The sequence below is a fragment of the Chelonoidis abingdonii genome, chromosome 12 (assembly GCF_003597395.2).
Source record: "Chelonoidis abingdonii isolate Lonesome George chromosome 12, CheloAbing_2.0, whole genome shotgun sequence".
In the NCBI taxonomy this organism is placed as follows: Eukaryota; Metazoa; Chordata; order Testudines; family Testudinidae; genus Chelonoidis; species Chelonoidis abingdonii.
Window position 1 is genome coordinate 6,491,469 of NC_133780.1, and position 26,309 is coordinate 6,517,777.

Here is a 26,309-nt window from a genome sequence, read left to right on the forward strand (position 1 = left end):
AGAGGGGAGGTTCTTTTACTGCAACTAGCCAGTGAGGCTCCTGGGGTAGCTGCAGGGGGAGGAGAATAAGAGGTGCAGGGGGTGAGCCAGTTGCAAAAATAGGGTGAGGGAGGGCAGAGGGGTTTTCCTCCTCCCTTCGGCAGAAAATCAGCTGCCATTTCCCAGGGCCCTGTTCTTAAAGGCCGAGTGTATCGCAGAGGCTGGACAGGGCCCCTCTGCCCTATCAGATGTTACTGAGCTGCTAAAGGCGACTTGATCCAGTGAAATAGTTACAGACTGATTCTGGTGTCACACGTCTAGCAGAGAAAACTGCCAGATGCAAAAAGCTGTTAAAGCTGTTTACTTTCTAACTTAACTCAATCAACCTTAAACTGTAATAAAGCGTAGGGAAACCAAGCTTAGCCTAGTCCCCTTAAAATTTAAAGGTGGAAAAGAAACAAAGTATGGCCTATTAGTAGTTAATAGCGGTGGTAGATGGGTAGCATGGGTACGTTCTTGCAGATGGAGACAATGAAGAGTATCATAGAAGATCAGGGTTGGAAGGGACCTGAGAAGGTCAACTAATCCAACTCGCTGCTCAAAGCAGGACCAATCCCCAGACAGATTTTTACCCCAGTTCCCTAAATGCCCCCCTTGAGGATTGAGCTCACAACCCTGGGTTTAGCAGGCCAATGCTAAGGAAGATGAATCACCTTTTTATAGGGCATTGGCTGGAAATCCTTCCTCTTATGCCCAAATTTCTTCCTTCCCCCACAGAAATATTAGGGTACACTTACCCCAGAGGCTAGTGTGTATGTGTGTATGGATGAGCGGCATGGACGCACTTGTGGTGTACTTGTTAAGTCTGTGGGTACAACTTTGAAAAATTCCCTTTGCCATCCTTTGTTAGGTGAAGGTCTCTAGACATCCGCGTAGGTGTTTTAGCAATTTGGGTAACAAATATAAGTCATCTTTTCTAGGTAAAGGGTTCCCAGGTAGGTACCTGTATTTTGCCTTGCTTAACATAAAGCGGTTTGGCCTCCACATCTCTTGCATTACAACCAAACTTATTTTGAATATAAATCTATAAAGCTATTACATCAAATACTCAAATGTATAAGAAAAGAGAGATCTTTGCGAGCAAGCAGATTAATCCTTAGGGCTGCAGGTGGGAGAGAGTGAGGGACTTCCCCTCCCAGCAGCCAGTGGGGAATTTTTTCCCTGAAACTGGTCAGACAAGCATGTGAGGTATGGAGACTTCCCCCTCGGAGCTCAGATGCTACAAGGCAAATATCCACAGGCAGCTTCTTACCCTCCCCACACACCCTGCTTCCAATTTATTATTTGATTTAAAAATAAAAAAGGAGACACTCCTGATTTTGGGTCTATCTCCTGAGTGTTTGAGGCTGCTCAGGGCCCTGGCTTGATTTCCATGCAATATTCAGATCTCAGCCAGACCCCTTGTGAGACCGGAGTCACTGCTGGTTTGTAGCAGAGGGCCAATGAGATCAGCCTCTGTCTGCCTGTCCCTGGGGGCTGCAGGGGCAGGACAGGGAGACTCATCCTTATCTGCTGCCACCAAAGGGCTCCGGTTATTGCTAAGGGAGAGGAGGATGCTGGTGTGTGCGTCTCTCCCTGTTCATGTTATGAGAGCTCTGGAGTTGAGCTCCCTGGGTCAGAAGCTGCTGCCTCCTCCATTTTGACCGGGGATTCCAGACTGACATGCTGCTTCTTACCCAGCAGAAGAGAGACCTCTGTTAAAGCCCCTCTGTGCCCAGGCTAGGTGGGGACTTTCTGCGGTGGCTGGGACCAGTCCCTGGGGCAGCCCCTGGCTCTTCCGACACCAGCTTCTCAGCTGGAGCCTGCAGATGACGGAGAGACCTGGGAAAAGGGCTGGAGCCGGGCATGGAAATGACTCTGCACAAAGGGCCCCTTTTGCGGGACCAGCTGTGGAGTTTGGCCTACAAGGGGAGGGGCTCCCTGTGTCGTTGAGTCCCAGAGCTGCTGCCCTCAGTGGCACAGCCGGGTTCAACTCCCATTACCAGTGTCAGAGGCTGAGCTGCCTGATGAGAGCGAAGGCCCAGGGCAATGGGGCAGTCGCCCGTTCTCCCAGGGCGAGGGAAGAAGATAAAAGGGAGAGCGGGGAGACTGGAAGGGCAGCAGGAGGAAGAAGTCGGGAGGGAGGTTCCCAGCTCCCAGCCCTGCCCGGCTCCATTCCCTGCACCCCCAGGGCAGTCAGCTCTCCTGGAAAGAAGGGGAGAAGATGAGAGAGGAAAAGCAGTTGCTGACTCTGCTGAGCACCACGCTACCTGGGGAGAAGGGGGGGAGCTAGAGGGCGTTACATGATAAAATCATGGGGAACCGCCCAAAGTGGCTCTTTTGATTCTGCTCTTTTTCTAGCATTTGGCGCAGAGATGCTGTTACTGGGAGGATTTAAAAGTGTCCCCGGTTGGTTTAGTTCTGCTAGGAGGGGCCTGACCTGGCAGCATGGCAGAGTCCAGAGCGTCTGTCTTCAAGGAGAGAGCCTGGGGGAATCAGGATGTGAAATAGACTCAAGTCGCTTCTATAACCTCCCCAATTGCCCCTCTCACCCTGACAGGCTGAGGAATCACGTCCACGTTTCACTCCATATCGTCCCGTCTTCCAGGAGACAGGGAAGGGAAATGGCTGAGATGGAGCCGGCTCAGGTAAGGGATCTGCAGGGAGCTGCAAGGAGGAGTATTGTAGACAGTGCCATAATGGGCGAGGTGAGTGAGGCACTTGTCTTGGGCGCACAAAGCGGCGGGGCGCAGCTCTACCGTGATTGGGGGCGCTTCAGCAGCAGCTCTACTGCTGCCGCTTCTTTAGCGGCAATTCAGCAGTGGGTCCCTGAGTCCCTGTCGGAGGGAAGGACCTGCTGCCAAATTGCCGCCGCTTCATTAATTCTTTGGCGGCAATTTGGTGTTGGGTTCTTTTCTCCGAGAGGGACTCGGGGACCTGCTGCCGAATTGCTGCCAAAGAATGAATGACGTGGCGGCGGCAAATTGACAGCAGGTCCTTCCCTCCGACAGGGACTCAGGCACCCGCCGCTGAGGAGGCTGGAGCCGATCCTTGCCTCGGGCACAAAAATTCCTTTTTACAGCTCTGGTTGTAGAGGAGTAGGGGCAGGAAAGACACAGGATGAAGCAGGGTAGAGACAGGGTGTGATAAACCTGCTAATTTTCTGAGCAGGCCCATTGACGTTGTCGGGGGGACACTCCCTCATTTCTCAAACAGAACACAACCCCCTCGGGCAGGGCTAGGAACAGTGCTGGAGCCTGACCCCACTGGGCAGAGGCTGCTGTGAAATACGCAGGGAAGCTGTTGGGATTCCTGTCCCTGTCCCCGGCTCAGAGCTCTGCTTCTCGTATCAGCCTGTGACTGGCAGGTGTGTGGGAAATGAGAAGACCCTGCTCTGCTCCGTGTGCTGGGGGGACAAGGAGCTCTCACCTTCTCCCACCCCCTGAAGCCTCCTGGCTGCTCTGAGCAGGGTGGGAGAGGAATTCTGCTACTCTAGTCCTCCCAGAACTTCCGAGATGATTATTTTTTTAATTCCTTTCCCGTGACTAGTATGATCGTGGCTAGAGCAACAGGTGCTGAGTGGGGGACTCTTGTTGTCACAGGTGCCGGTGACCTTCGAGGAGGTGGCTGTGTATTTCACCCAGGGGCAGGGGGCTCTGCTGGACCCCGCTCAGAGAGCCCTCTACAGGGACGTCATGCAGGAGAACTACGAGACGGTGACCTCGCTGGGTAAGGGATTCCCGTCCCCTCAGGTGTTTTAAGCCCTGGGGTCTGCATGTCTGACTCTGCTCAGTTGGATTAGGAAGGGGTGGGGTCACATAGTGCTGTGGCTCTCAAGCAGGGGCCCCTGTGGGGCTGCGAGCAGGTTTCAGGGGGGCCATGAAGTGGGGCCAGAATTAGATTTGCTGGGGCCCAGGGCACAAAGTAGAAGCCCCACTGCATGGGGCTGAAGCCTGAGCAACTTAGCTTTGCGGGGCCATGGGTGGCAAGTTTGTAGAAATTTTGGTGGCGCCCAGAACCCACCCCTCCAAACTCCGCCCCCACCTGCCTAAGGCTCTGGCAGGGGTTTGGGGGGGGAGGTTTGGGGTGCTGGTCCTGGGCTGGGGATTAGGGTGCAGGAGGGGTGCAAGGTGCTGGCTCTGAGATGGAGTTTGGGTGCTGGGTGCAGGCTCCAGTCTGGGGCAGGGAGTGGGTATGTAGGAGGGGGTGAGGGGTGCAGGCTTTGGGACAGAGTTTGGGTGCAGGCTCTGGGCTGGGGGTGGGGGTGTCGGAAGGGGTGAGAGGTACAGGCTCTGGGAGGGAGTTTGGGGGTGGAAAGGGATGTGTGGGAAAGGGGCGGTGGTGCACGCTCTGGGAGGGGGTGCACGTTCTGGGAAGGAGTTTGGGTAAAGGAGGGAGTGCAGGGGTGAGGGCTGTGGGGCTGAGGAGGGATTCATGATGCAGGACGGGGCTCAGGGCTAGGGCAGAGGGTTGGGGCGTGGGGTGAAGGCTGTTAGGCTGAGGATGAGGAGTTCTTGCTGGGGGGGGCTCAGGGCTGGGGCAGAGGATCAGGGTGCAGAGGGATGAGGGTTGAGGCTGAGGATGAGGGGTTCATGCTGTCAGGGGGGCTCAGAGCTGGGGCAGAGGATCAGGGTGCAGAAGGATGAGGGTTGGGGCTGAGAATGAGGGGTTCATGCTGTGGGGGGCTTAGGGCTGGGGCAGAGGATCAGGGTGCAGAGGCATGGGGTTGAGGCTGAGGCTGAGGGGTTCATGCTGAGGGGGGGCTCAGAGCTGGGGCAGAGGATCAGGATGCAGGGGGATGAGAGTTGGGGCGGAGGATGAGGAGTTCGTGCTGCGGGGGGACTCAGGGCTGGGGCAGAGGGTTGAGGTGTGGGGTGAGGGCTGTGGGGCTGAGGATGAGGGATTCATGATGTGAGGGGGCTCAGGGCTGGGGAAGAGGTTTAGGGTGTGGGGGGATGAGGGTTTGGGGTGTTGGAGAGGCTCAGGGCTAGGGCCGAAGGGCAGGGTAAGCGCAGCCTGCCCTGTCAGTAGGAGATGTCTGCTGCCCCAGGGTCCTAGTGCCTGACAACAGTTCTGCTTCAGGCAGCAGAAGCAGGCAGGGGAGCAGCGCTGCGCTGCTTTCTGTGAGGCAGGGACGCAGCGGGGCGAGACCCGCGGGGACCGGGACCCGATCCAGGCAGGACTGGGGGAGAGACCCAGCTCCAAATATTGCTGGAGCAGGGCCCCCAGCCCTGAATATTCCTGGTGCTCGAGCACCGCAAACATATATAACCTGCCGCCTATGTGCAGGGCCACATGTGGCGTGGGACCTTGGGTAATTGCCCTACTCCCTACCCCTTAATACTGGTCCTAGCTTTTATATGCAAAAAACAGTTGGTGTGGCAGAGGTGGGCTGTGGCATTTTTATTCCATGTTGGGGGGGGAGGAAGAGGCTCAGAGAGGAAAAGGTTCAGAACCCCTGGTAGAGTCCACAGCTCCACTGTGAGAGAGACTTGCATCTCCACACCCCCTTCGAGGGAACAAGGGAGGTAGAAATCTAATGGACAGGCTAATTCATCCCTATCTCTCCAGCTGTCAAGGGGCCAGAAGCAGGGGATTGCCCTGCCTGTGTTATTTCTCCTTCACACTCTGCTGACTGGCCCTCTTGGGACTAGCTCCACCCCTGGGGAGGCTTTCAGTGCTGCAGGCTCAGGGGTGCTGGGACAGGTTGTACAGTGGGGGGTGCTGAGAGCCATTGAACCAAACTATAAACCCTGGTTCTGATGGAAACCACTTCAAGACAGGAGGTGCGGCAGCTCCCCCAGCAAGGCTAGTTCCACACCTACGTGCTGGTTTGGAAATAGGCAGGAGTTTAACACCAGAGCTGCGCGTGCCAGAAAGTCCCCCAGAGGCATCTACCCTGAGACCTCCTAGTGAGAGCGTGACAACAACCCACCCCTGCCCCCAGATATCTGCTGCTCCCAAAGAGTCTGAGTTACCACAGTCCCATGTAGGATCAGGTTCAACTCAGGGAATGTTCCTTGTGGCAGATACTCTACCAATGCTCCATGTTCCCTGACCTTCCCTGATTTCACCCCCTGTGCAGGATTCCTCATTCCCAAACCTGACCTAATCGTCCGGCTGGAACGAGGGGAAGAGCCGTGGGTCTCGGATCTCCAGGCTGATGAGGAAAGGAAGAGCCCGAGAGGCATCCGTACAGGTGAGGAGTCAAGGGTACTGAGAGACAACCATTTTGAGAGTGAAGGAAAAAGCTGGGACTCCCAAAATGTGCCATGAGTGAGAGCCCTCAGCTCTATCCCATCTCACCCTGGTGAGGGCTGCAGTCAGTAGGTGTCGTATCATGAAAGCAAATATTAGTCACAGCTTCCCACTCATTCTGTTAGCTGTCGGGAATTTCCTCCAAGACTTTCCTTCCCTGGGAGTGTTTGGGTGGGAAGAGGAGGCAGAATCCAATGTCTCCATCTCCCCAACAATCACTGTGTTGTGTTTTCCCTCTTTGCTATTCCCCTTTCTGTCCTTTCCCCCCAGCACAGGCAGTGACTCCTGTCTGGATTCTCTCTCCCCCAGCAGGTGATAGGACAGTGAGTGAGAACAAGGAGGAGAATCAGCAGGCGGAAGGTCCTGAGAAAGTGGAACTGCAGGGGATATTTTTGAGAAGAGCCAAAGGGAATTTTTCCCAGGGCTTGGAACAGGGAAATGCCTGGGGAGATCGACACAGATCAGAGATGCAGCTGGAAAACAATCCCAGGAAGAAACTGCATGAATCCATTCAACATGGTGGAGGATGCAAGGATCCCAAGGAAACCACAGTCCAGCAGAAAAGTCACAATGAAGAGAAACCCTACAACTGCCTTGACTGTGGGAAAAGTTTTCATTTCGGTGCAAACCTTATTAAACACTGGAAAACCCACACAGGAGAGAAGTCCTATAAATGTGTAGACTGTGGGAAAAGCTTCAGTGAGAAGTCAAACTTTATTGTGCACCAGAGACTTCACATAGGAAAGAAACCATATAAATGTCTTGAGTGTGGGAAAAGTTTTAGTCAGAGTTCATACCTTACTGCACATCAGAGAATCCACACTGGCGAAAGACCTTATAAATGCCTCGAGTGTGGGAAAAGTTTCAATTTGAAATCAACGCTTAATACACATCACAAAACTCACACAGGAGAGAAACCCCATAAATGCCTGGAGTGTGGGAAAACTTTCACTCAGCGCACTCACCTTACTCAACATAGTAAAATCCACACGGGAGAGAGACCATATAAATGCCTTCAGTGTGGGAAAAGTTTCATTCAGCACTCAAACTTTATTAGACATCCATGTCTGAACACAAGAGAGAGAAGCTATAAATGCCTTCAGTGTGAGAAAGTTTTTGGTGTGCGATGGAACCTTATTAAACATGAGAGAACCCACACCAGCGAGAAACCATATAAATGTTTGCACTGTGGGAAAAGTTTTGGTCAGAGCTCATACCTTATTAAACATATGAAAATCCACACAGGAGAGAGACCATATAAGTGCCTTGAGTGTGGGAAAAATTTCATTCATCACTCAGTCCTTATTAAGCATCAGAGAACCCACACAGGTGACAAACCCTATAAATGCCTCTATTGTGGGAAAAGTTTTGTTGACAGAACAAAACTTACTAGACATCAGGCAATCCATACAGGAGAGAGACCCTATAAATGCTTGGACTGTGGAAAAAGCTTCATTCAGAAGTCACAACTTACTATACACCAGAAAGTTCACGCAGCAGAGAGACCTTATAAATGCCTTGAGTGTGGTAAAACTTTTGTTCATAACTTGAAGCTTACTGCGCATCAGAGAACCCACACAGGAGAGAGACCTTATAAATGCCTGAACTGTGGGAAAACTTTTATTCACAACTCAAAGCTTACTAAACATCAGAGAACCCACACAGGAGAGAGACCCTATGGGTGCCTTGTGTGTGGGAAAAGTTTTATTCAGAAGTCACATCTTACTACACATCAGAGAACCCACACAGGAGAGAGACCTTATAAATGCCTGGAGTGTGGGAAAACTTTTATTCATAACTCAAAGCTTACTACACATCAGAGAACCCACACAGGAGTGAGACCCTATGGATGCCTTGAGTGTGGGAAAAGTTTTATGGAAAGTTCATCCCTTATTAAACATGGGAGAATCCACACAGGAGAAAGACCCTATAAATGCCTGGACTGTGGGAAAACTTTCAGTCAAAGCTCACACCTTACTCAACATGGAAGAAGCCACGCAGGAGAGAGACCCTATGCATGCCTTGAGTGTGGGAAAAGTTTTTTGGAAAGTTCATCCCTTATTAAACATGAGCGAATCCACGTGGGAGAAAGACCCTACAAATGCTTTGAGTGTGGGAAAAGTTTTATGGAAAGTTCATCCCTTACTAAACATGGGAGAATCCACACAGGAGAAAAACCCTATAAATGCCTTGAGTGTGGGAAAAGTTTCATTCAGCACTCAGTCTTTATTAAGCATCAGAGAATCCACACTGGTGACAAACCCTATAAATGCCTCGACTGTGGGAAAAGTTTTGTTGTCAGAACAAAACTTACTATACACCAGAGAGTTCACACGGGAGAGAGACCCTTTAAATGCCTTGAGTGTGGGAAAAGTTTTATTCAGAAGTCACATCTTACTATACACCAGAGAGTTCACACAGGAGAGAGACCCTTTAAATGCATTACATGTGGGAAAAGTTTTATGGAAAGTTCATCCCTTACTAAACATGGGAGAATCCACACAGGAGAGAGACCCTATAAATGTCTTGAGTGTGGGAAAAGTTTCAGTTTGAAATCAACCCTTAATACACATCACAAAACTCACACAGGAGAGAAGCCCCATAAATGTCTGGACTGTGGGAAAACTTTCAGTCAGCGCTCAAACCTTAATCAACATGGGAGAATCCACGCAGGTGAGAGACCATATAAATGCCTTGATTGTGGAGAAAGCTTCAATAAGAGCTCAGAGCTGACCAAACATCAGAAAATCCACAAAGGTGAGAGACCCTAGAAATAGCTTGACTGCAGGAAAACATTCAATTTGACTCCACACATCAGTGATCAACACAACAGAGAGACCTTGAATGTGGGGGAAGCTTCATTTGGTGCTCCTGGAATATCAGGGATCCACAAATCCGCATAGGGAAAAAACCTCTGAGACGTTCTCAGTGTGGAAAATGCTCCAAGTGGAACTGTCATTTCAGACTCCTCCACACAGCAGGGAAATTCTCTGAGTGCTCTGACAGTGGCTGGTCATGGTGACAAACCCGTTTTCTCATTCCCACACACATCAGGGGTATTTGGCTCCCAAGGATCCAGCTGTCCATTGCTGGGGTTGAGGATCCAGCAGCAGCCAAGCATCAGCTGGTCAGTGACCCTCTGGCTCTGCCACTCCTCCCTGCTGCAGCCCTGGCTTCCCCAGGTGGGGGAAGAGAAAGAGAGAAACTCTTCCAGATGCTCCCTCTGCTTGGCTGAAGTTCCCTGCTCTCCCTTCCCTTCCCAGATGGGATCCCCCTGCCATGGAAATGAGGAGAAAGACACTTGGGCCAGGCCCCACCTTCACTGTAGACACCTGTCCCCATCCCCTATCTTCCATCAGCCCCAGGGCTGGGCCACCCCACTGACGTGGGGCTGTTCCCTGCAGGGGGAGTGTCTCTGGGGGCTGGTAACTCCTCCCCTCCCCAAATCCCCCAGGGCATTGGGTTCTGGGGGATCAAGTATTGAGGGACCAGGAGGATGGGTTTTGGGGAGGGAGCTGGGGATTGAATGGTTGGGACTGGTGGAGCTGGGAAGCAGGGGGAGCTGGGTGCTGGGCTATCAAGTGTTTGGGGCTCATGGGATAAGAGGCGAGGGAGAGCACAGCGGTAGAGAGGTGCTGCCTCATCACTCTCCCCTTCTGCCCCATTTCCCTGCCCCCTCTGCATTCAGACAGCGCCACTGAGAGGTGCTGATTCCCACAGAGCCATTTGTGAGAGGCCTGGAGAGCCCATCTGTGCTTCTGAGCATCTGTCTATGGTAGGAAATATGGTCGGGATTAGCCAGCACATCTCTGTGACCCTCCACCAGACTTCCTAGTGTAACCTCATCCTGAGCATCTTATGTGTAAGCCTAAGATTTTGTCATGGATAGTTTTATTAAAAGTCATGGACAGGTGACAGGCAATAAAGAAATATTCACGGAAGCCTATGACCTGTCCGGGACTCTTACTAATAATATCCATGACAAAATGAGGTGGGAGAAGGCTGCAGTACCCGTTGCTGGGGCTCTAGGGTCCCATGGCAGCTGGGCAGATGTGGGGGCCCTGGCTGGGAGCTGCATTGGCCCCCTGCCTCCCATGGCTCGCAGCTCCAGGGCCCCTGCCACCCGTGGCAGCTGAGAGCTGCAGGGCGGCCTTGCCCCCCGCAGCAACTCATAGAACTGGGGGACACCCCGGTAACCGAGTGCTGCGGGGTACCCCCACAGCAGCTTAGAGCTTTGGGGACAGCTCTTGGCTAGTGCAGGCAGTAGAGGGACCCTGCAGCTCTGAGCCGCCATGGGCTGAAGTCACAGAGGTCTCTGGAAGTCACAGAGTCTGTGACTTCTGCGAATCCGTAGCAAAATCGTGCCTTTATTTTTGTTGGGTGATCATTAGTCCCTGAGTTCCTCCTTTGGGTCTGGATTGTCTCATTCCCGGATCGTCTCACATTACTCCAGGCCATGCTGTAAAGCAGTGAGTGTTTGTACATTTTCTGCCTTATGCACCATAATTAACTGATGCTAAAAAAGTGGGAGCAGGGACTCACTCCACTCTCCACAGAGCTGCCTCTGTCCCAGCAGTGGACAGTTTTATCTTCTCCTCATTCTACCCCTCTGTCTCTCAAGGTGTCACTTACCACCGTGTCCCTGGCTGTCCATGCCTGGGAATCACAGTTTTGATGTCTGTGATTCTATGTCAGACTCGAGCTGGAGAAGAAAGTGCCACAGACCTAGGAGTGGCTGGGGAAATTCCATTGACTCTAAAGCACAGTTTGACCTTACAGATCCTATAGCCCTGTTCGCATCTATTGGTGAAATTAGTTTCTGGGTTTTTCTAGGCTAGTCCAGATCATTTGTAGATGGGAAGACTTGTGTTTCTTTCTCTTTCTTTTAGTATAATGGTGCTAAAACTTTTGCAAGTAATACAACCAAATAATGAGGCGAGAAGTGAAACCGGTTTAGCCGCTACAGAAGAAAACGGATACATTTATTTTCCTGATTTGAGTCTTAAAGGCTTCTCTGAGATTTCACTTTATGAACATGGAAGTGTTTTATAGCCCACCCAGTGCTTGTAGAATGGTGAGATTTTACTGTATGTTCGTTATTAGGGCGACCATATTCCACATGCCCAAAAAGAGGACACTAATCAGCGTTGGGAGCTGGGGGGGTAGAATTGTGGGTGCTGGAAGGGGTGCGGGGGGTACTCATGAGGTGGAGTCAGTGTCGATCACTGTCACAGTGGCAGGGCGCTGATACGAGCCCAGAACACAGCAACAGCTGTCGGTCAGCACCTACCTGCAGGACCCGCTCCCCAGGGCTGGGAGCTGGAGCCTGGGTGGGTGGGATCTGGCAGCAATCAATTAGCTACAGATGCAGAGGAATGGACCGATCAGCTGTGGATGCCGGGGAATAGACCAATTGGGAAGGTGACCAATCAGGGCTATTTCTGAGCTGCAGCCCATCTGCTCTGCAAAACCCCTGGACGTTTTCTGTTATGGGAAAATCACATCGGACAGAGAAACAGGTTCCAAAAAGAGACTCTGTCTGGGAAAACCCAGATGTATGGCAGCTTTATTTGTTACTCAAATATGTTGACGTTCTGGGGAACGCCACACAGACTAACTCCTCAGAGATGACAAAGAACTGACCATCTGTGCTAGAAAACCATTATCTGGCCATCCACCAACAGGAGGAAGGTGGTAAACAAAGACATTTACAATTTATTTGAAGGACGCTTTAAAGCTCACATAGGCCATCACCCAGCAATGACTTTTACACTATAAAGGGTGGGAGTATAAATGGGGGGGGGGGGGGGAAGGCCACCTCTCCTCCCCCATCTCTACTCACAGTAGCAAGATCTCTTGAAAGGCAGGAGCATCGTTGAGCTGGGGGGAGTGATCCTCACTGGAAGGCTTCCCAGTGAGCATGGACTGCTGAAAGCTCTTGGGTGAGAGAAATCCTTTTGCTTGTAAGGGGCATCTACACTCCAAACCTAAGTTGACCTATATTAGGTTGACTTACAGCTGCCACAGTAATTACTGCAATAACCGATGTCCACACTACGCTCCTTGGGTCGCTGGGGCATGTCCTGCCGAGGAGCGCTTCCACTGACCTAAGAGGGGCAGTGTGGGTCGCTAAGAGCCCAGTCTGTCATCTCCAGCAGCAGCTCCCTCCATAGGCACCAACTTCCCCCCTGCCTGGTGGGTGCTTGACGCCCCCCTTCCCACCTGTGGCCCAGCCCCTGCACCACCCTCACCCCACTTCCATTCCACCCCTTCCCCAAAGTCCCTGCCCCACCCTACCCTGGACCTGCCCCCATTCCATCCCCTTCTCCCAGGTTCCCACCCCTACTCTGCCTCTTCTCTGCCTCCTCACCTGAGTGCGCCACTCCTCCCCCTCCCTCACAGAAAGTCCTAAGTGCTGCCTAACAGCTGTTAGGTGGCGGGGGACGGGAAGCACTGGGAGGGAGGGGGAAGACCTGGGATGTGGCATGCTGGGGATGGGGAGAAGGAGATGAGGAGCAGGGAGGTTGTCTGCTGGTGGATGCAGAGCACCCGATAAATTTTCCCCATGGATTCTCCAGCCCTGAGCACCCATGGAGTCAGTGCCTATGGCTTCCTCACAGGAGCCTAGCTGCCCCACAGGCTCTGGGTGGGCTGCCCCCCGACCACTCCCTGTTCTCCGTAAAGAGTGGAGGAAGCCACCTGGGGCTTTTCACCTCCCTGTTCCCTGCTGGGAGTGTGGAAAAACCACCTGGGACTCCCCCTCCTATTCCCCTCCCAGTTTGTCGCCAGACCATTGATGATTACTCAGAGTACAGTCTTTCAACCAGTTATGCACCCATCTTATAATAATTTCATCTAGACCTATGAATTCCTCCCTGCTAGTCAGAACTGAGTCTAACCCAGCTGCCCCATGGTTACTTCCCTCAGCATTGGAAAGCAGAAGTTGTCCCCAACGTGTTCCCAGCACTTATTGCACATTGGGGGCTATCAGGGTGGCCAGGTGCCCGGTTTTTGACTGGAAAGTCCAGTCAAAAAGGGGACCTGAGAATATCTGGTCAGATCTACTGACCGGACACCCAAAGTCGAGTTAGTTACTGCAGGTGGGGAGGCACTGGGTCATCACCCTCACCAGCCCCTACTCAGCTGGGGCTGCCTCCTACCTGCATCAGGTGGCTGTAGCTCCCAGCACCGGCTCCACAGGCAAGTCCCTCCTGACCTGGGCAGGGAAGGAGGAAGAGGAGTGGATGAGGAGGAGCCTTGGGGGAAGAGGCGGGGCAGATGTGGGGACTCAGGGGAAGAGGTGGGGCAGGGGAGGTTCTGGCACTCCTGCTGGAGTGTTTGGGTTTTTTAAATGATCACTTTTCACAGCAGCAGCCTTACTAGCTAACACCTCCAAGTTCCTTACACCTCCTTGTCAATTGCTGGAAATGGGCCATTTTCATTACCACTACAAACACTTCTTTTTCTCTTCTGCTGACAACAGCTCACCTTAACTGATCACTCTCCTTATAGTGCGTATAGTAAGATCCATTGTTTCATGTTCTCTGTGTATATATATCTTCCTACTGTATTTTCCACTACATGCATCTGATGAAGTGAGCTGTAGCCCACAAAAGCTTATGCTCAAATAAACTTATTAGTTTCTAAGGTGCCACAAGTTCTCCTGTTCTTTTTGCGGATACAGACTAACATGGCTACTACTCCGAAACCAATGATTTTGATGTGTATCTGGGTAAGGGGACTGTTGGCCTTTTACTGAAACTTAGTGGGGTTTTTGGTTGGCCCTCTCGCAGTACCAAAAGCCAGGTGACGGGCCAATGAGAAATCAATGCCCTGAGACTGGTCCCCAGGGCCAATGGGGAGAGGCTACTGCTCTAGGTCAGGCTCGTTGACAGGGCAGGCAGGCCAAAGAGAGAGTCAGGAGCCCGTCCTTTGTGTGAGCTGGAGCTGCCTGCCAGAGAAGGGCAGAGCTAAGGAGAGAGCAGCAATCTGAGTGGGCTGGAGTCAGAGCAGCAGTCTCCAGAAGCAGAGAGGCGCAGCCCAGGGAGCTGAGCTGGAGGCAGAGCAGATGCAGTGCTGAGGCACAGGGGAGCTGGAGCAGGATCAGTCTGGAGCCGGGGGCTGTCAGGAGCTGGGAAGAGTGAGGGGGACCATGGGTAGAGGGCCAGCACAGTGAGATGCCCCTAGCCAAAGGCCAGACTTGGAGGGGGAGCATAACTCCGACAGGAAATGACTGATGCTGGGAAGAAGGGTCCTGCCACCTAGAGCCTGAGGGCATGTGGCCACCACTAGAGCACACGTCCAACCTGCAGCATCCCTGCAGCACAGCCAAGCCCTCTGAGGAACAGTCTGTGAACTGCCCTGACATTCCAGAGATGCTGGTTGTGGTTCCCCCTGTGCCCACAGAGCAGGGTGACGTGTTTTCCTTTCATTTTTCCCATTTTTTTCCTTAATTTTTGTTTATTACTTGCTGTTTAATAAATTGTATTTGTTCTGAACTCTATGCAATGGTCAATGAAAGCGTCCAGAGCGAAGAGAGTACCCCGCAGTGGGGACACTGTCACCCCTGTCTTGAGTGATCACAAGATTGGGCTCGAGCCCCTCAGGAATCCTTGGCCCAGCCTTGTCCAGGTTATGGGGACTAGAGTTGTCAAGGTATTTTTCCCACTTTGAAATTTAATGTCCAAAAAGTGGGGACTTGCATGTACCCTTCTAAGCTTAATTCCTAGCTTAGCTCTGATAGCGCTGCCACCAACCAGAAATTCCAGTGTCTGGTACACTCCCTGTCCCCCCAAAACCTTCCCTGGGGGACCCAGGACCCAAACCCCTTGGGTCTTAAAACAAGGAGAAATAAACCATTTCCCCTCCTTCCCCCTCCCGGATGTTCCCTTCCTTGGGTTATCCTGAAAGGCTACACTGATCCAAACTCCTTGGATCTTAAAACAGAGAGTAATTAACCTTCCCCCAACCTCTTTTCCCCTCCACCAATCACCTGGTGACTTTATACCCAATCCCCTTGGTTCTTAAACAGGGGAAAAAATCAATCATGTTCTTAAAAAAGAAAGCTTTTAATTAAAGAAAGAAAAAGTAAAAATTATCTCTGTAAAAGGTTTACAGGGTCTTCAGCTTATATAATCTAGAGGGACTCCCTCCTCTTTAGCCTAAGATACAAGTTACAGCAAACAGAGGTAAAAATTCTTCCAGCAAAATACACACTTGCAAGTTAAGAAAACAAACATAAGACTAATCCGCCTTTTCTAGCTAGTACTTACTATTTTGAACATGAGAGACTGTTTCAGAAAGATTGAAGAAACCTGGTTGCACGTCTGGCCCCTCTTAGCCCCAAGAGCAAACAAAGAACAACGCAAAAAGCACAAACAAAGACTTCCCTCCACCAAGATTTGAAAGTATCTTGTCCCTCGATTGTTCCTCTGGTCAGGTGTCAGCCAGGTTCACTGAGCTTGTTAACCCTTTACAGGTAAAAGAGACATTAACCCTTAACTATCTGTTTATGACAAGAGTGGAAGGGGAGTCCTTGAAGTCCAACAGGCCCCTGGGTGAAGGGAGTGGGAACAAGGACTCAGATCCTTCTGCTATTCAATTCCACCAGGGTGGGGTGTATAAGCCAGGAAAGTTCCCCACAATAGTGGGGGGACCCTTCCCTCACTTACCTCTGTGCAGGGTTCAGCATCACCGTGTTGTACAATGGACACTTGGCAAAATTACCAGACTTAGTGATGGACATTGGAGGGGGCTCCAGGCTGAGGCGGGGGGTTGGGTGTAGGAGGGGGTACGGGCTCTGGGCTAGAGCAGGGGGTTGGGATGTGTGGGGCGGTGAGGGTTCTGGCTGTGGATGCAGGCTGTGGTGTGGAGCTGGGGATGAGGGATTTGGGGTGCAGTAGGGGCTCAAGGCTGGGACCAAGGGGTTTGGAGAATGAGAGGGGAATCAGGGCGGGGACCTGGGGGAAATAGTGTTAAAGCAGCCACCAGCGAGAGTTGCTGGCAGCACTCTGAGGGTATGTCTACACTACGAAATTAGGTCGCGACTTAATAGAAGTCAATTTTTTTAGAAATCAATTGGATACAGTCGATTGTGTGTGCCCCCACTAAGCGCATTAAGTCAGCTGAGTGCGTCCACAGTACCGAGGCTAGTGTCAACTTTCAGAGCATTGCATTGTGGGTAGCTATCCAACAGTTCCCATCGTCTCCACTGCCCATTGGAATTCTGGGTTGAGATCCCAATGCCTGATGGGGCAACCACATTGTCGTGGGTGGTTCTGCATACATGTCGTCAGGCCCCCACTCCCTCTGTGAAAGCAACAGCAAAAAATCATTTCTCGCCTTTTTGCCTGAATTACCCATGCAAACAACATACCACGGCAAGCATGGAGCCCTCTCAGCTCACTGGCACCATATGTCTCCTGGGTGCTTCTGGCAGACGTGGTACTACAGTGCTACACAGCAGCATCCCCTTGCCTTCCCTTGTGGACGGCAGATGGTACAATACGACCGCTAGCTGTCGTCATCGTCCCATGAGCGGTCCTGGCCGACCTTGGTTAGATTGGTGGGAGGTGCCTGGGCAGACATGGGTGCTCCTGGCCAGCCTCAGTGAGGTTGGACGGGGGCACCTGGACAAAAATGGGAATGACTCCAGGTCATTCTCTTCTTTAAGTTTCTTCTAATGGAGATTCAGTCCTGCCTGGAATATCAAGCCAGCTGGAGGCTTCTGCCTCAGGCTGCTCTCCCAGGGCAGCACCACACGGTTGCACCTACCCCAGCCTACCCCTTGCTCCCATGGCTCATGAAGCCTGGACAGTAGTAAGGAGCAGTTCAACTACAGGCTGAGCAAGTGCAGAATGGTGGTAGGATGTGCCTTTGGATGTTTAAAGCTTCCTGGTACAGTTTACTGACTCAGTTAGACCTCAGGGAAACCAATATTCCCATCGTTATTACTGCTTGCTGTGTGCTCCACAATATCTGTGAGAGTAAGTGGGAGACGTTTATGGCGGGGTGGGAGGTTGAGGCAAATCGCCTGGCCGCTGATTATGTGCAGCCAGACACCAGGGTGGTTAGAAGAGCACAGCAGGTCGCGTTGTGCATCAGAAATGCTTTGCAAACCAGTTTCATGTCTGGCCAGGCTACGGTGTGAAAGTTCTGTCTGTTTCTCCTTGATGAAAACCCACCCCTTTGGTTTACTCTACTTCCCTGTAATCCAACCGCCCTCCCCTCCCCACTTTGATCTCCGCTTGCAGAGGCAATAAAGTCATTATTGTTTCAAATTCATGCATTCTTTATTAATTCATCACACAAATAGGGGGATAATTGCCAAGGTAGCCCAGGAGGGGTGGGGAAGGAGGGAAGCACAGGGGTGGGGTAATTGTAGGGGCACCTCCTAGAATGGCAGGCAGCTCATCATAGAAGTGGCATGTCTGGGGTTCTGCCCCGGAGAGGCCGTTTGCCTCTCTGGTTCTTTGGTAGGCTTCATGCGGCACTGCTGCGGATCCCAGTTATAACCTCTGTCCTTCATGCCCTTGAGATTTTTTCAAAATTCTGGCATTTTGTCTTTTAGAACAGAGTTCTGATAGCATGGATTCGTCTCCCCATACAGTGATCAGATGCAGTACCTCCCATTCGGTCCAGGCTGGAGCTCTTTTGCGATTCTGGGACTCCATGGTCACCTGTGCTGATCAGCTCGCCACGCTGGCCAAACAGGAAATGAAATTCCAAAGTTCCTGATGCTTTTCCTGTCTACCTGGCCAGTGCATCGGAGTTGAGTGCACTGTCCAGAGCAGTCACAATGGAGCACTCTGGGATAGCTCCTGGAGGCCAATACTGTTGAATAGCATCCATACTACCCCAAATTCGACCCAGCAGGGTTGATTTCAGCGCTAATCCAGGGCCGCCCCGAGGATTTCAGGGGCCCGGGGTCTTCGGTGGCGAGAGACCCTGCTTCGGCGGTAATTCGACGGTGGGGGGTCCTTCTGCTCCGGGACCGTCCGCTGCCGAATTACCACCAAAGCGGGACCTGCCACCGAAGTGCAGCGGGGTCTTCGGCGGTACTTCGGCGGCAGGGGGTCCCCGCTGCGGGTCTTCGGGGCGCTTTGGTGGCGGGTCCTGGAACAGAAGGACCCCCTGCTTCTGAATTACCACCGAAGACCCGGCTGCACTTTGGCGGTGGGTCCCGCTTAGGCGTTAATTCGGAGGTGTGGGGTCCTTCTGCCCCGGAGCGGAAGGACCCCCAGTCATTGAAGACCAGGAGTGAAGAAGTTCCAGTGTCCAGGCCCCGCAAGAGTTTTCCTGGGTCCCCGGTGCAAGTGAAGGACCCCGCTCTAGGGGCCCCAAAAACTCTCATAGGGGCCCCTGCTGGGCTAGGGGCCTGGGGCAAATTGCCCCACTTGCCCCCCCACTCTGGGCGGCCCTGCGTTAATCCCCTCATCAGAGAGGAGTACAGAAATTGATTTTAAGAGCCCTTTAAGTCGACAAAAATGGCTTTGTCGTGTGGGCGGGTGCAGGGTTAAATTGCTCTAATGCTGCTAAATTTGACCTAAACAGCTAAACTCATAGTATAGACCAGGGCTGAGGCCACCAAAAATTTGGTCGTGAGACCCCCTGGGCTAGATGCTCATGATGGGCCATTCTGACCTCAGAGCCTGGGAGCGGAGCAGGAGCCGGAGCCAGAGATGCTGCATTGTGCTGAGTTGATCGCTAGGACCCAGGAGCAGCCGGGAGGCGGCTCTGTCGGGGGGCAGCGAGCGCTGGGCTCCGGCCCGGCAGCAGGAAGCGACTCGCAGCCGCTGCGGTGACTCTGGCTCCCAGGCTCCCGGCGAGATCCCCGAGCCCCGGCGGCTGGTTCTGGCCGCCCGGAGCCCTCCCTGCAGCCGGGAGAGGGGAATCTCCAGCAGGGCCCTTCCCGCTGCTCCCCAGGAGCCTCTCCCAGGCCAGGGCAGAGCCCCCAGCCCGGCCCGGCCCTGCCCCGGGGGCCCCGCTCGGGGGGAAGGTGAGAGAGACCCGCCCCCCCCCCCGGGCTGCAGGGGGAGGTTTGGCCCCAGGCTGCTCCCAGCGGAGCTGGCTGCGATTCCCGCCCGGGGCCCGGAAAAGCTGCCGCCAGCCCCGGTGGGTGCGGGGCGGGGGGAGCCCCACGTGCAGGGGCAGATCGGAGCGAAGCCAGGGTACAGGCATTGCCAGACAGGGGATGGGGGGTGGCGGCAGAGGAGTAAAAGCTTCCCCCCCTCCGCACCGTGTGAGCCAGCTGCAGTGGATGCAAAAACAGGGTGAGGGCGGGCAGAGCAGACGGGTTTTCTTCCCCCCTTTGGCAGGATCTCAGGTCCCATTTCCCAGGGCCGTGTCATTAAAGGCCCAGTGCATCGCAGAGCCTGCACAGGGCCACTCTCCCCCTGTATAAGATGTTACTGAGCTGCTAAAAGAGCCTTGATCCAATGAAATATTTACAGACCCTCCTCCTCCCCTCCCCCCGAAAAAATTGTCACTCCTCTTTTTAGTGTTTAAAAGAATCTGGTTCACAGTTTATATGTTCTCTTAGAGCTGCCCAGCGCTTCATAAATGTGCCTATTCCCCTTGTAAACCAGTCTATGGAGTTTCACTCCTTTAAATTATTTACCTTTAAAAGTACTGTATTATTTGTATTGTTCTGAGCTCTGCATCCTAAACGTCATTAACATTGTGCAGGTGGACATCATTGTGCCACGGAATTCATATTTTTAAAGGCAGATAGTCATGGGAAATATTGATAGTTGCTGGTAGCTTGGCAATCACATCTTGGGGTGACACTGTACCAGTTCCTGTTTCTGTTGCACTATTGTAATTTGAGTTCAGTGCGGACTGATTTCATGGGCTGGTGTCAAAACTCCTTTGATCCACCAGTGCGGGTTGCCTTAGTCAATTGCTTTGTCTCTCTGTCCAGCACCCCAGTGCTTTATCTCATGTCCCATTTGTGTGTAGAGCTTGTTTCCCAAATATTCACTAAGGGCCAGAAGTTTCAAGGTTGAAGGCACCTAGATACTTTGTAATATGCCACTAGTGGCCGAAATCCTTTTAAAAATCTGTCCCTAAGGGCCTTGTATGAATTGCTTCCAAAAAGGAAATGTCTAGGATATTTTTTACAAAGCATAGATATAGAACCCCAAGATAGATTTACAACACCAAGAATTCAAACCCCATGAGTTATGCACCCAAAAGTCTAGAATTTAAATAAAGAAAGGATAAAGTTTCTTTTAAAAAAAGAGACACTCCTGATGTCAGGATCTGTCTCCTGAGTGTTTGGGGCTACTCAAAGCGCTGGTCTGATTTCCAGGCAGGATTCAGATCTGAGCCAGACCCATTCTGACACCTGAGTCACTGCTGGCTCTGGCAGTGGGTGAGTGCGAATGGGCCAATGAGGTCATAGAATCATAGAATATCAGGGTTGGAAGGGACCTCAGGAGGTCATCTAGTCCAAATCCCTGCTCAAAGCAGGAGCAATCCCCAACTAAATCATCCCAGCCAGGGCTTTGTCAAGCCTGACCTTAAAAACCTCCAAGGGTGGAGATTCTACCACCTCACCATCTGTCTGCCTGTCCCTGGGGGCTGCAGGGGCAGGACAGGGAGACTCATGCTTATCTGCTGCCACCAAAGGGCTCCTGTTATTGCTAAGAGAGAGGAGGATGCTGGTGTGTGTGTCTCTCCCTGCTCATGTTATGAGAGCTCTGGAGTTGAGCTCCCTGGGTCAGAAGCTGCTGCCTCCTCCATTTTGACTGGGGACTCCAGATTGAGATGCTGCTTCTTACCCAGCAGAGGAGAGACTTCTGTTAAAGCCCCTCTGTGCCCAGGCTAGGTGGGGACTTTCTGCGGTGGCTAGGACCAGTCCCTGGGGCAGCCCCTGGCTCTGCCGACACCAGCTCCTGAGCTGGAACCTGCTGGTGAGGCAAGAGACCTCGGGGACAGGGCTGAGGCTGGACAGGAAAGTGACTCTGCACAAAGGGCCCCTTTCCGGGACCTGCTGGTGAGTTTGGCCTACGTGGAGAGAGGGCTCCCTGTGTGTCTGCAAGTCCCAGAGCTGCTGCCGTCATGGACACAGGCAGGTTCAAACCCCTGTTACCAGTGGCTGATCTGCCTAATGAGAGCCAAGGCCCACGGCAATGGGGCAGTCGCCCGTTCTCCCAGGGCGAGGGAAGAAGATAAAAGAGAGAGTGGAGAGACTGGAAGGGCAGCAGGAGCAAGAAGTGGGGAAGGAGGTTCCCAGCTCCCAGCCCTGCCCAGCTCCATTCCCTGGACCCCCGGGGCAGTCAGCTCTCCTGGGAAGAAGGGAAGGAGCTGAGAGAGGAAAAGCCAGTTGCTGACTCTGCTGAGCACCGCACTCAGGGCCGGCGCTTCCATGTAGGTGGCCTGGGCAATCGCCTAGGGCACCAGGATTATTGGTGGGCGGCATTTTGCCGGAGGGGGCGGCAGGTGGCTCCAGTTGACCTGCCGCAGTCGTGCCTGTGGAAGGTCCGCTGGTCCGCGGCTCCGGTGGACAGCCCGCAGGCATGGCTGTGGCAGCTCCTCTGGAGCCACGGGACCAGCGCGCGGGGCAGCGAAATTGCTGTGCACCTAGGGTGCTAAAACCCCTAGCGCCGGTCCTGACCACACTACCTGGGGAGAAGGGGGGGAGCTAGAGGGGGTTACACGATAGTATCATGGGGAGCCCTCCAAAGTGACTCTTTTGAGTCTGCTCTTTTTGTAGCGTTTGGCACAGAGATGCTGTTACTGGGAGGGTTTAAAAGTGTCCCTGGTGGGTTTAGTTCTGCTAGGAGGGGCCTGACCTGGCAGCATGGCAGAGTCCAGAGCATCTGTCTGCAAGGAGAGAGCCTGGGGGGAATCAGGGCGTGACATGGACTCAAGTCGCTTGTGTAACATCCCCAATCGCCCCTCTTGCCCTGACAGGCTGAGGAATCACGTCCACGTTTCACTCCAGATCATCCCATCTTCCAGGAGACAGGGAAGAGAAATGGCTGAGATGGAGCCAGCTCAGGTAGGGGATTTTCTGAGAGCTGTGGGGAGTGTGTTGTAGAGGGGGAGAGTCAGGAAAGACACAGGATGAAGCAGGGCCATTGACAGAGGGTGGTGGGGTGCTGGGCATTCTGCCATTTCTCAAACAGGACATAATGCCCTCGGCAGGGCCAGGAACATTTTCCAGACTCCCAGTGCTGGAGCCTGAACCCACTGGCCAGAGGCTGCTGTGAAATATGAAGGGAAACTGTCGGGATTCCTGTCCCTGTCCCTGGCTCAGAGCTCGACTTCCCGGATCAGCCTGTGGCTGGCAGGCATGTGGGAAATGAGGAGACCCTGCCCTGCTCTGTATGTTGGAGGGGACAAGGAGCTCTCACCTTCTCCCATCCCCTGAAGCCTCCTGGCTGCTCTGAGCAGGGTGGGAGAGGAATTCTGCTTGTCTGGCCCTCCCAGAACTTCGGAGAAGATTTTATTTTTTCTTTCTTCCTTTCCTGTGACTAGTGCGATTGTGGCTGGGGCAGCAGGTGCTGAGTGGGAGACTCTTGTTGTTTCAGATACCGGTGACCTTCGAGGAGGTGGCTGTGTATTTCACCCAGGGGCAGGGGGCTCTGCTGGACCCCGCTCAGAGAGCTCTTTACAGGGACGTCATGCAGGAGAACTACGAGATAGTGACCTCACTGGGTAAGGGATTCCCGTCCCCTCAGTTATTAGAAAATGTAGGACCTGCATTGCTGAATCTGGTCAGGTTCTTCCCTGGTCAGGTAGACTGAAGGGGAATGGGTTCTATAATCCACAGCTGCCATGTGAGAGAGACCTGCAACTCCATACATACCCTCACTAGTGGGATAAAGCTGTCAAACCAAATGGATGTGCTAAACCATCCCCACCCCTCCAGGTTTCAAGGGGGAGAAGCCGTGTGTTGTCCCATCTATACTGTTTCTCATAAACACAGAAAATCCTTGTTCACCTGCCTTCTTAGGAATTACTCCAGCCATGGGGAGGGCTCTGCAGGTTTAGAAATAGGCAGGGGTTTATCTCTAGAACTGTGTGTGCCACAGCAAAGCCCCCAAAGTGCACAGATCCGGTGAACTGCTAGTGAGGGCGTAACAATTCCCCCCACCTCCCCAGATGTCTCCCTCCCCCAACAGGGCTCAGTGACCATGTTCCCATCCCCTTGGATTCCAGATTCTCCCAGCACAGCACTGGGACATGGAATGCCCTTTATGACAGACACTCTCTCAATATTCCATGCACCCTGATCTGGTCTGATTTCACCCCCTGTGCAGGGTTTCCCATTCCCAAACCTGAGCTGATCGCCCGGCTGGAACAAGGGGAAGAGCCGTGGGTGCCCGATCTCGAGGCCTTGGAGGAAAGAGAGATCTCAAGAGGCACCTGCACAGGTGAGGACTGACACAGAAACCATTTGGCTGATGAAGGAAAAAGTTGAGAATCCCAAAAATGTAGTATGAGTAAAAACCCTCAATTCTTCCTCATTTCACCCAGAGCAGGGCTGGAGTCAGCAGAACAGAGCTGGAGTCAGCAGATATCACTCACAGCTTTCCGCCTGTCCTGTTAGCTGCAGGGGTTTCCTTCCCATCTTTCCATCCCTCTGAGTGTTTGGGTAGGAAATGGAGGCAGAATCCAATTGCTTAGTCTTCGCAGTGTTAGCGTGTTGGGTTTTCCCTCTGTGCTATTCCTCTTTCTCCCCAGCACAATGACTCCTATCTGTATTCTCTCTCTCCCAGCAGGTGATGAGAGAGTGAGTGAGGAGGAGGGGAATCATCATGAGCACATTCTTAGGGAAATGGAACCACAGGGGACCTTTGTGGGAAGACCTGAAGGGAATTTTTCCCGGTGCTTGGAAGAGAGAGAAGCCTGTGGAAATTGGCACAGGTCAGAGAGGCTGCTGGGAAACCACCCAAAGAAGAAAGTGGATGAACCCATTCAATGTTGGGGAGGAGATAAGGATCCCACAGACCAGCAAACAAATCCCAAGGAAGAGAAACCCTATCAGTGCCTCGAATGTGGGAAAGGATTAATTCTGAGATCACAGTTTGTGACACATCAGACAATCCATACTGGAGAGAAACCCCTTCAATGCTTGGACCGTGGAGAAACCTTCAATAACCGCTCAGACCTCAATAATCATGGGAGAAGCCACTCGGGAGAGAAACCCTATCAATCTCTCGAATGCAGGAAATGTTTGGATTGGAAGTCAGTTCTAAGTACACACCTGATAAACCAAACACGAGAGAGACCCCACAAATGCTTAGACTGTGGAAAAAGTTTCATACAGAGGTCAGACCTTGTTAAACATCAGGGAATCCACACAGGAGAGAGACCCTATAAGTGTTTGAACTGTGGGAAAAGTTTCACATGGAGATCAGCCCTTGTTCAGCATCAGGCAATCCATACAGGAAAAAGACCACATAAGTGCTTAGACTGTGGGAAAAGTTTCATACAGAGCTCAGACCTTGTTAAACATCAGGCAGTCCACACCAGAGAGAGACCCCATAAGTGCTTGGACTGTGAGAAAAGTTTTATACGTAGGTCAGACCTTGTTAAACATCAGGCAATGCACACAGGTGAAAGACCCCATAAATGCTTGGACTGTGAGAAAAGTTTCATACAGAGATCAGACCTTGTTAAACATCAGGCAGTCCATACAGGAGAGAGACCCCTTAAGTGCTTAGACTGTGGAAAAAGTTTCAGAGACAGATCAGCCCTTTTAAAACATCAGGCCATCCACACAGGAGAGAGACCCCATAAGTGCTTAGACTGTGGAAAAAGTTTCATATGGAGGTCAGACCTTGTTAAACATCAAGCATTCCACACAGGCGAGCGACACCATAAGTGCGTGGACTGTGGGAAAAGTTTCATAAGGCGGTCAGACCTTGTTAAGCATCAGGCAATCCACACAGGGGAGAGACCCCATAAGTGCTTGGACTGTGGGAAAAGTTTCATACGTAGGTCAGACCTTGTTAAACATCAGTCAATCCACACAGGAGAGAGACCCCATAAGTGCTTGGACTGTGGGAAAAGTTTCCTACAGAGGTCAGACCTTGTTAAACATCAGGTAATCCACACGGGAGACAGACCCCAAAAGTGCTTGGACTGTGGGAAAAGTTTCAGAAATACATCAGCCCTTGTTAAACATCAGGCAATCCACACAGGAGAGAGCCCTCATAAGTGCTTAGACTGTGGGAAAAGTTTTGTATGGAGGTCAGACCTTGTTAAACATCAGGCAATCCACACAGGAGAGAGACCCCATAAGTGCTTGGACTGTGGAAAAAGATTCATACGGAGGTCAGACCTTATTAAACATCAGGCAATCCACACAGGAGAGAGACCCCATAAGTGCTTAGACTGTGGGAAAAATTTCACACAGAGATCATATCTTATAACACATCAGAGGATCCACACAGGCGAGAGACCTCATAATTGCTTGGATTGTCAGAAAAGTTTCACAAACAGGTCAGCCCTTGTTAGACATCAGGCAATCCACACAGGAGAGAGACCCATAGTAAGTGCTTGGACTGTGGGAGAAATTTCGACACGAGATCACACCTCATATAAACATGGGAGATCATCCACCAGGCATCTAATCTTGCTTGACCACCCGCAGAAAGGGTATAAGAACATTGCACGGATAACTGACCCAAATCTCGCTTATTAGAGGCAGTTGAAAGTGCGTGTAAATGGTAATGGGCCCATGCCACATTAGATAGATTAGAACTTTGACATGACAAAAACTCTTTATTGTTAAAGACCTGGAACGAACAGACAGTAGCTGTATTAGAGTAACGTAGTAGAGCTAGGCAGTCTGCTCAATCCCACATTCTACAAGCCATTACCCTCTGATCCCACGGGGGTTACAAAAGAAACTACACATGATCCAGGCGCAAAATCCCTGCAAAAGAGCACAAGAGCACATCCCGCACAGACACACCCTAGAAACCCAAGCAGGGAGGCTGTCTGGCTACCCACGATCCATAAACGCTAAATCCTGGGAGCCCAATATCAGGCATTGGCACCCTGACAGCAGAATT

The 26,309-nt window shown here is 52.2% G+C and overlaps 2 protein-coding genes across 2 annotated transcripts; both read left to right on the forward strand.

Annotated features, from left to right (window-relative positions):
- The first annotated feature begins 2,466 nt into the window (after positions 1-2,466).
- On the forward strand, positions 2,467-25,836 carry LOC116821114 (uncharacterized). The gene is given in 8 exon segments (XM_075071693.1): positions 2,467-2,512; positions 2,515-2,666; positions 3,621-3,747; positions 6,104-6,217; positions 6,586-9,033; positions 11,968-11,970; positions 24,513-25,780; positions 25,783-25,836. Coding segments are annotated over 8 exon segments (4,212 nt in total).
- LOC116821115 (zinc finger protein 707-like) lies at positions 21,947-24,001 on the forward strand. The gene is made up of 4 exons (XM_075071688.1): positions 21,947-22,282; positions 22,815-22,941; positions 23,547-23,660; positions 23,971-24,001. The coding sequence occupies exons 1-4, from the start codon at positions 22,082-22,084 to the stop codon at positions 23,976-23,978; spliced, it is 450 nt and encodes a 149-aa protein (XP_074927789.1). The 5' UTR covers positions 21,947-22,081; the 3' UTR covers positions 23,979-24,001.
- Positions 25,837-26,309: the final 473 nt, after the last annotated feature.

Coding starts and splice junctions, on each gene's coding strand:
- LOC116821115 (XM_075071688.1), top strand. CDS start 22,082: ATGGCAGAGTCCAGAGCATCTGTCTGCAAGGAGAGAGCCTGGGGGGAA. Junction 22,283..22,814: donor CTGAGATGGAGCCAGCTCAG/GTAGGGGATTTT, acceptor TTGTTGTTTCAG/ATACCGGTGACCTTCGAGGA. Junction 22,942..23,546: donor CGAGATAGTGACCTCACTGG/GTAAGGGATTCC, acceptor CCCCCTGTGCAG/GGTTTCCCATTCCCAAACCT.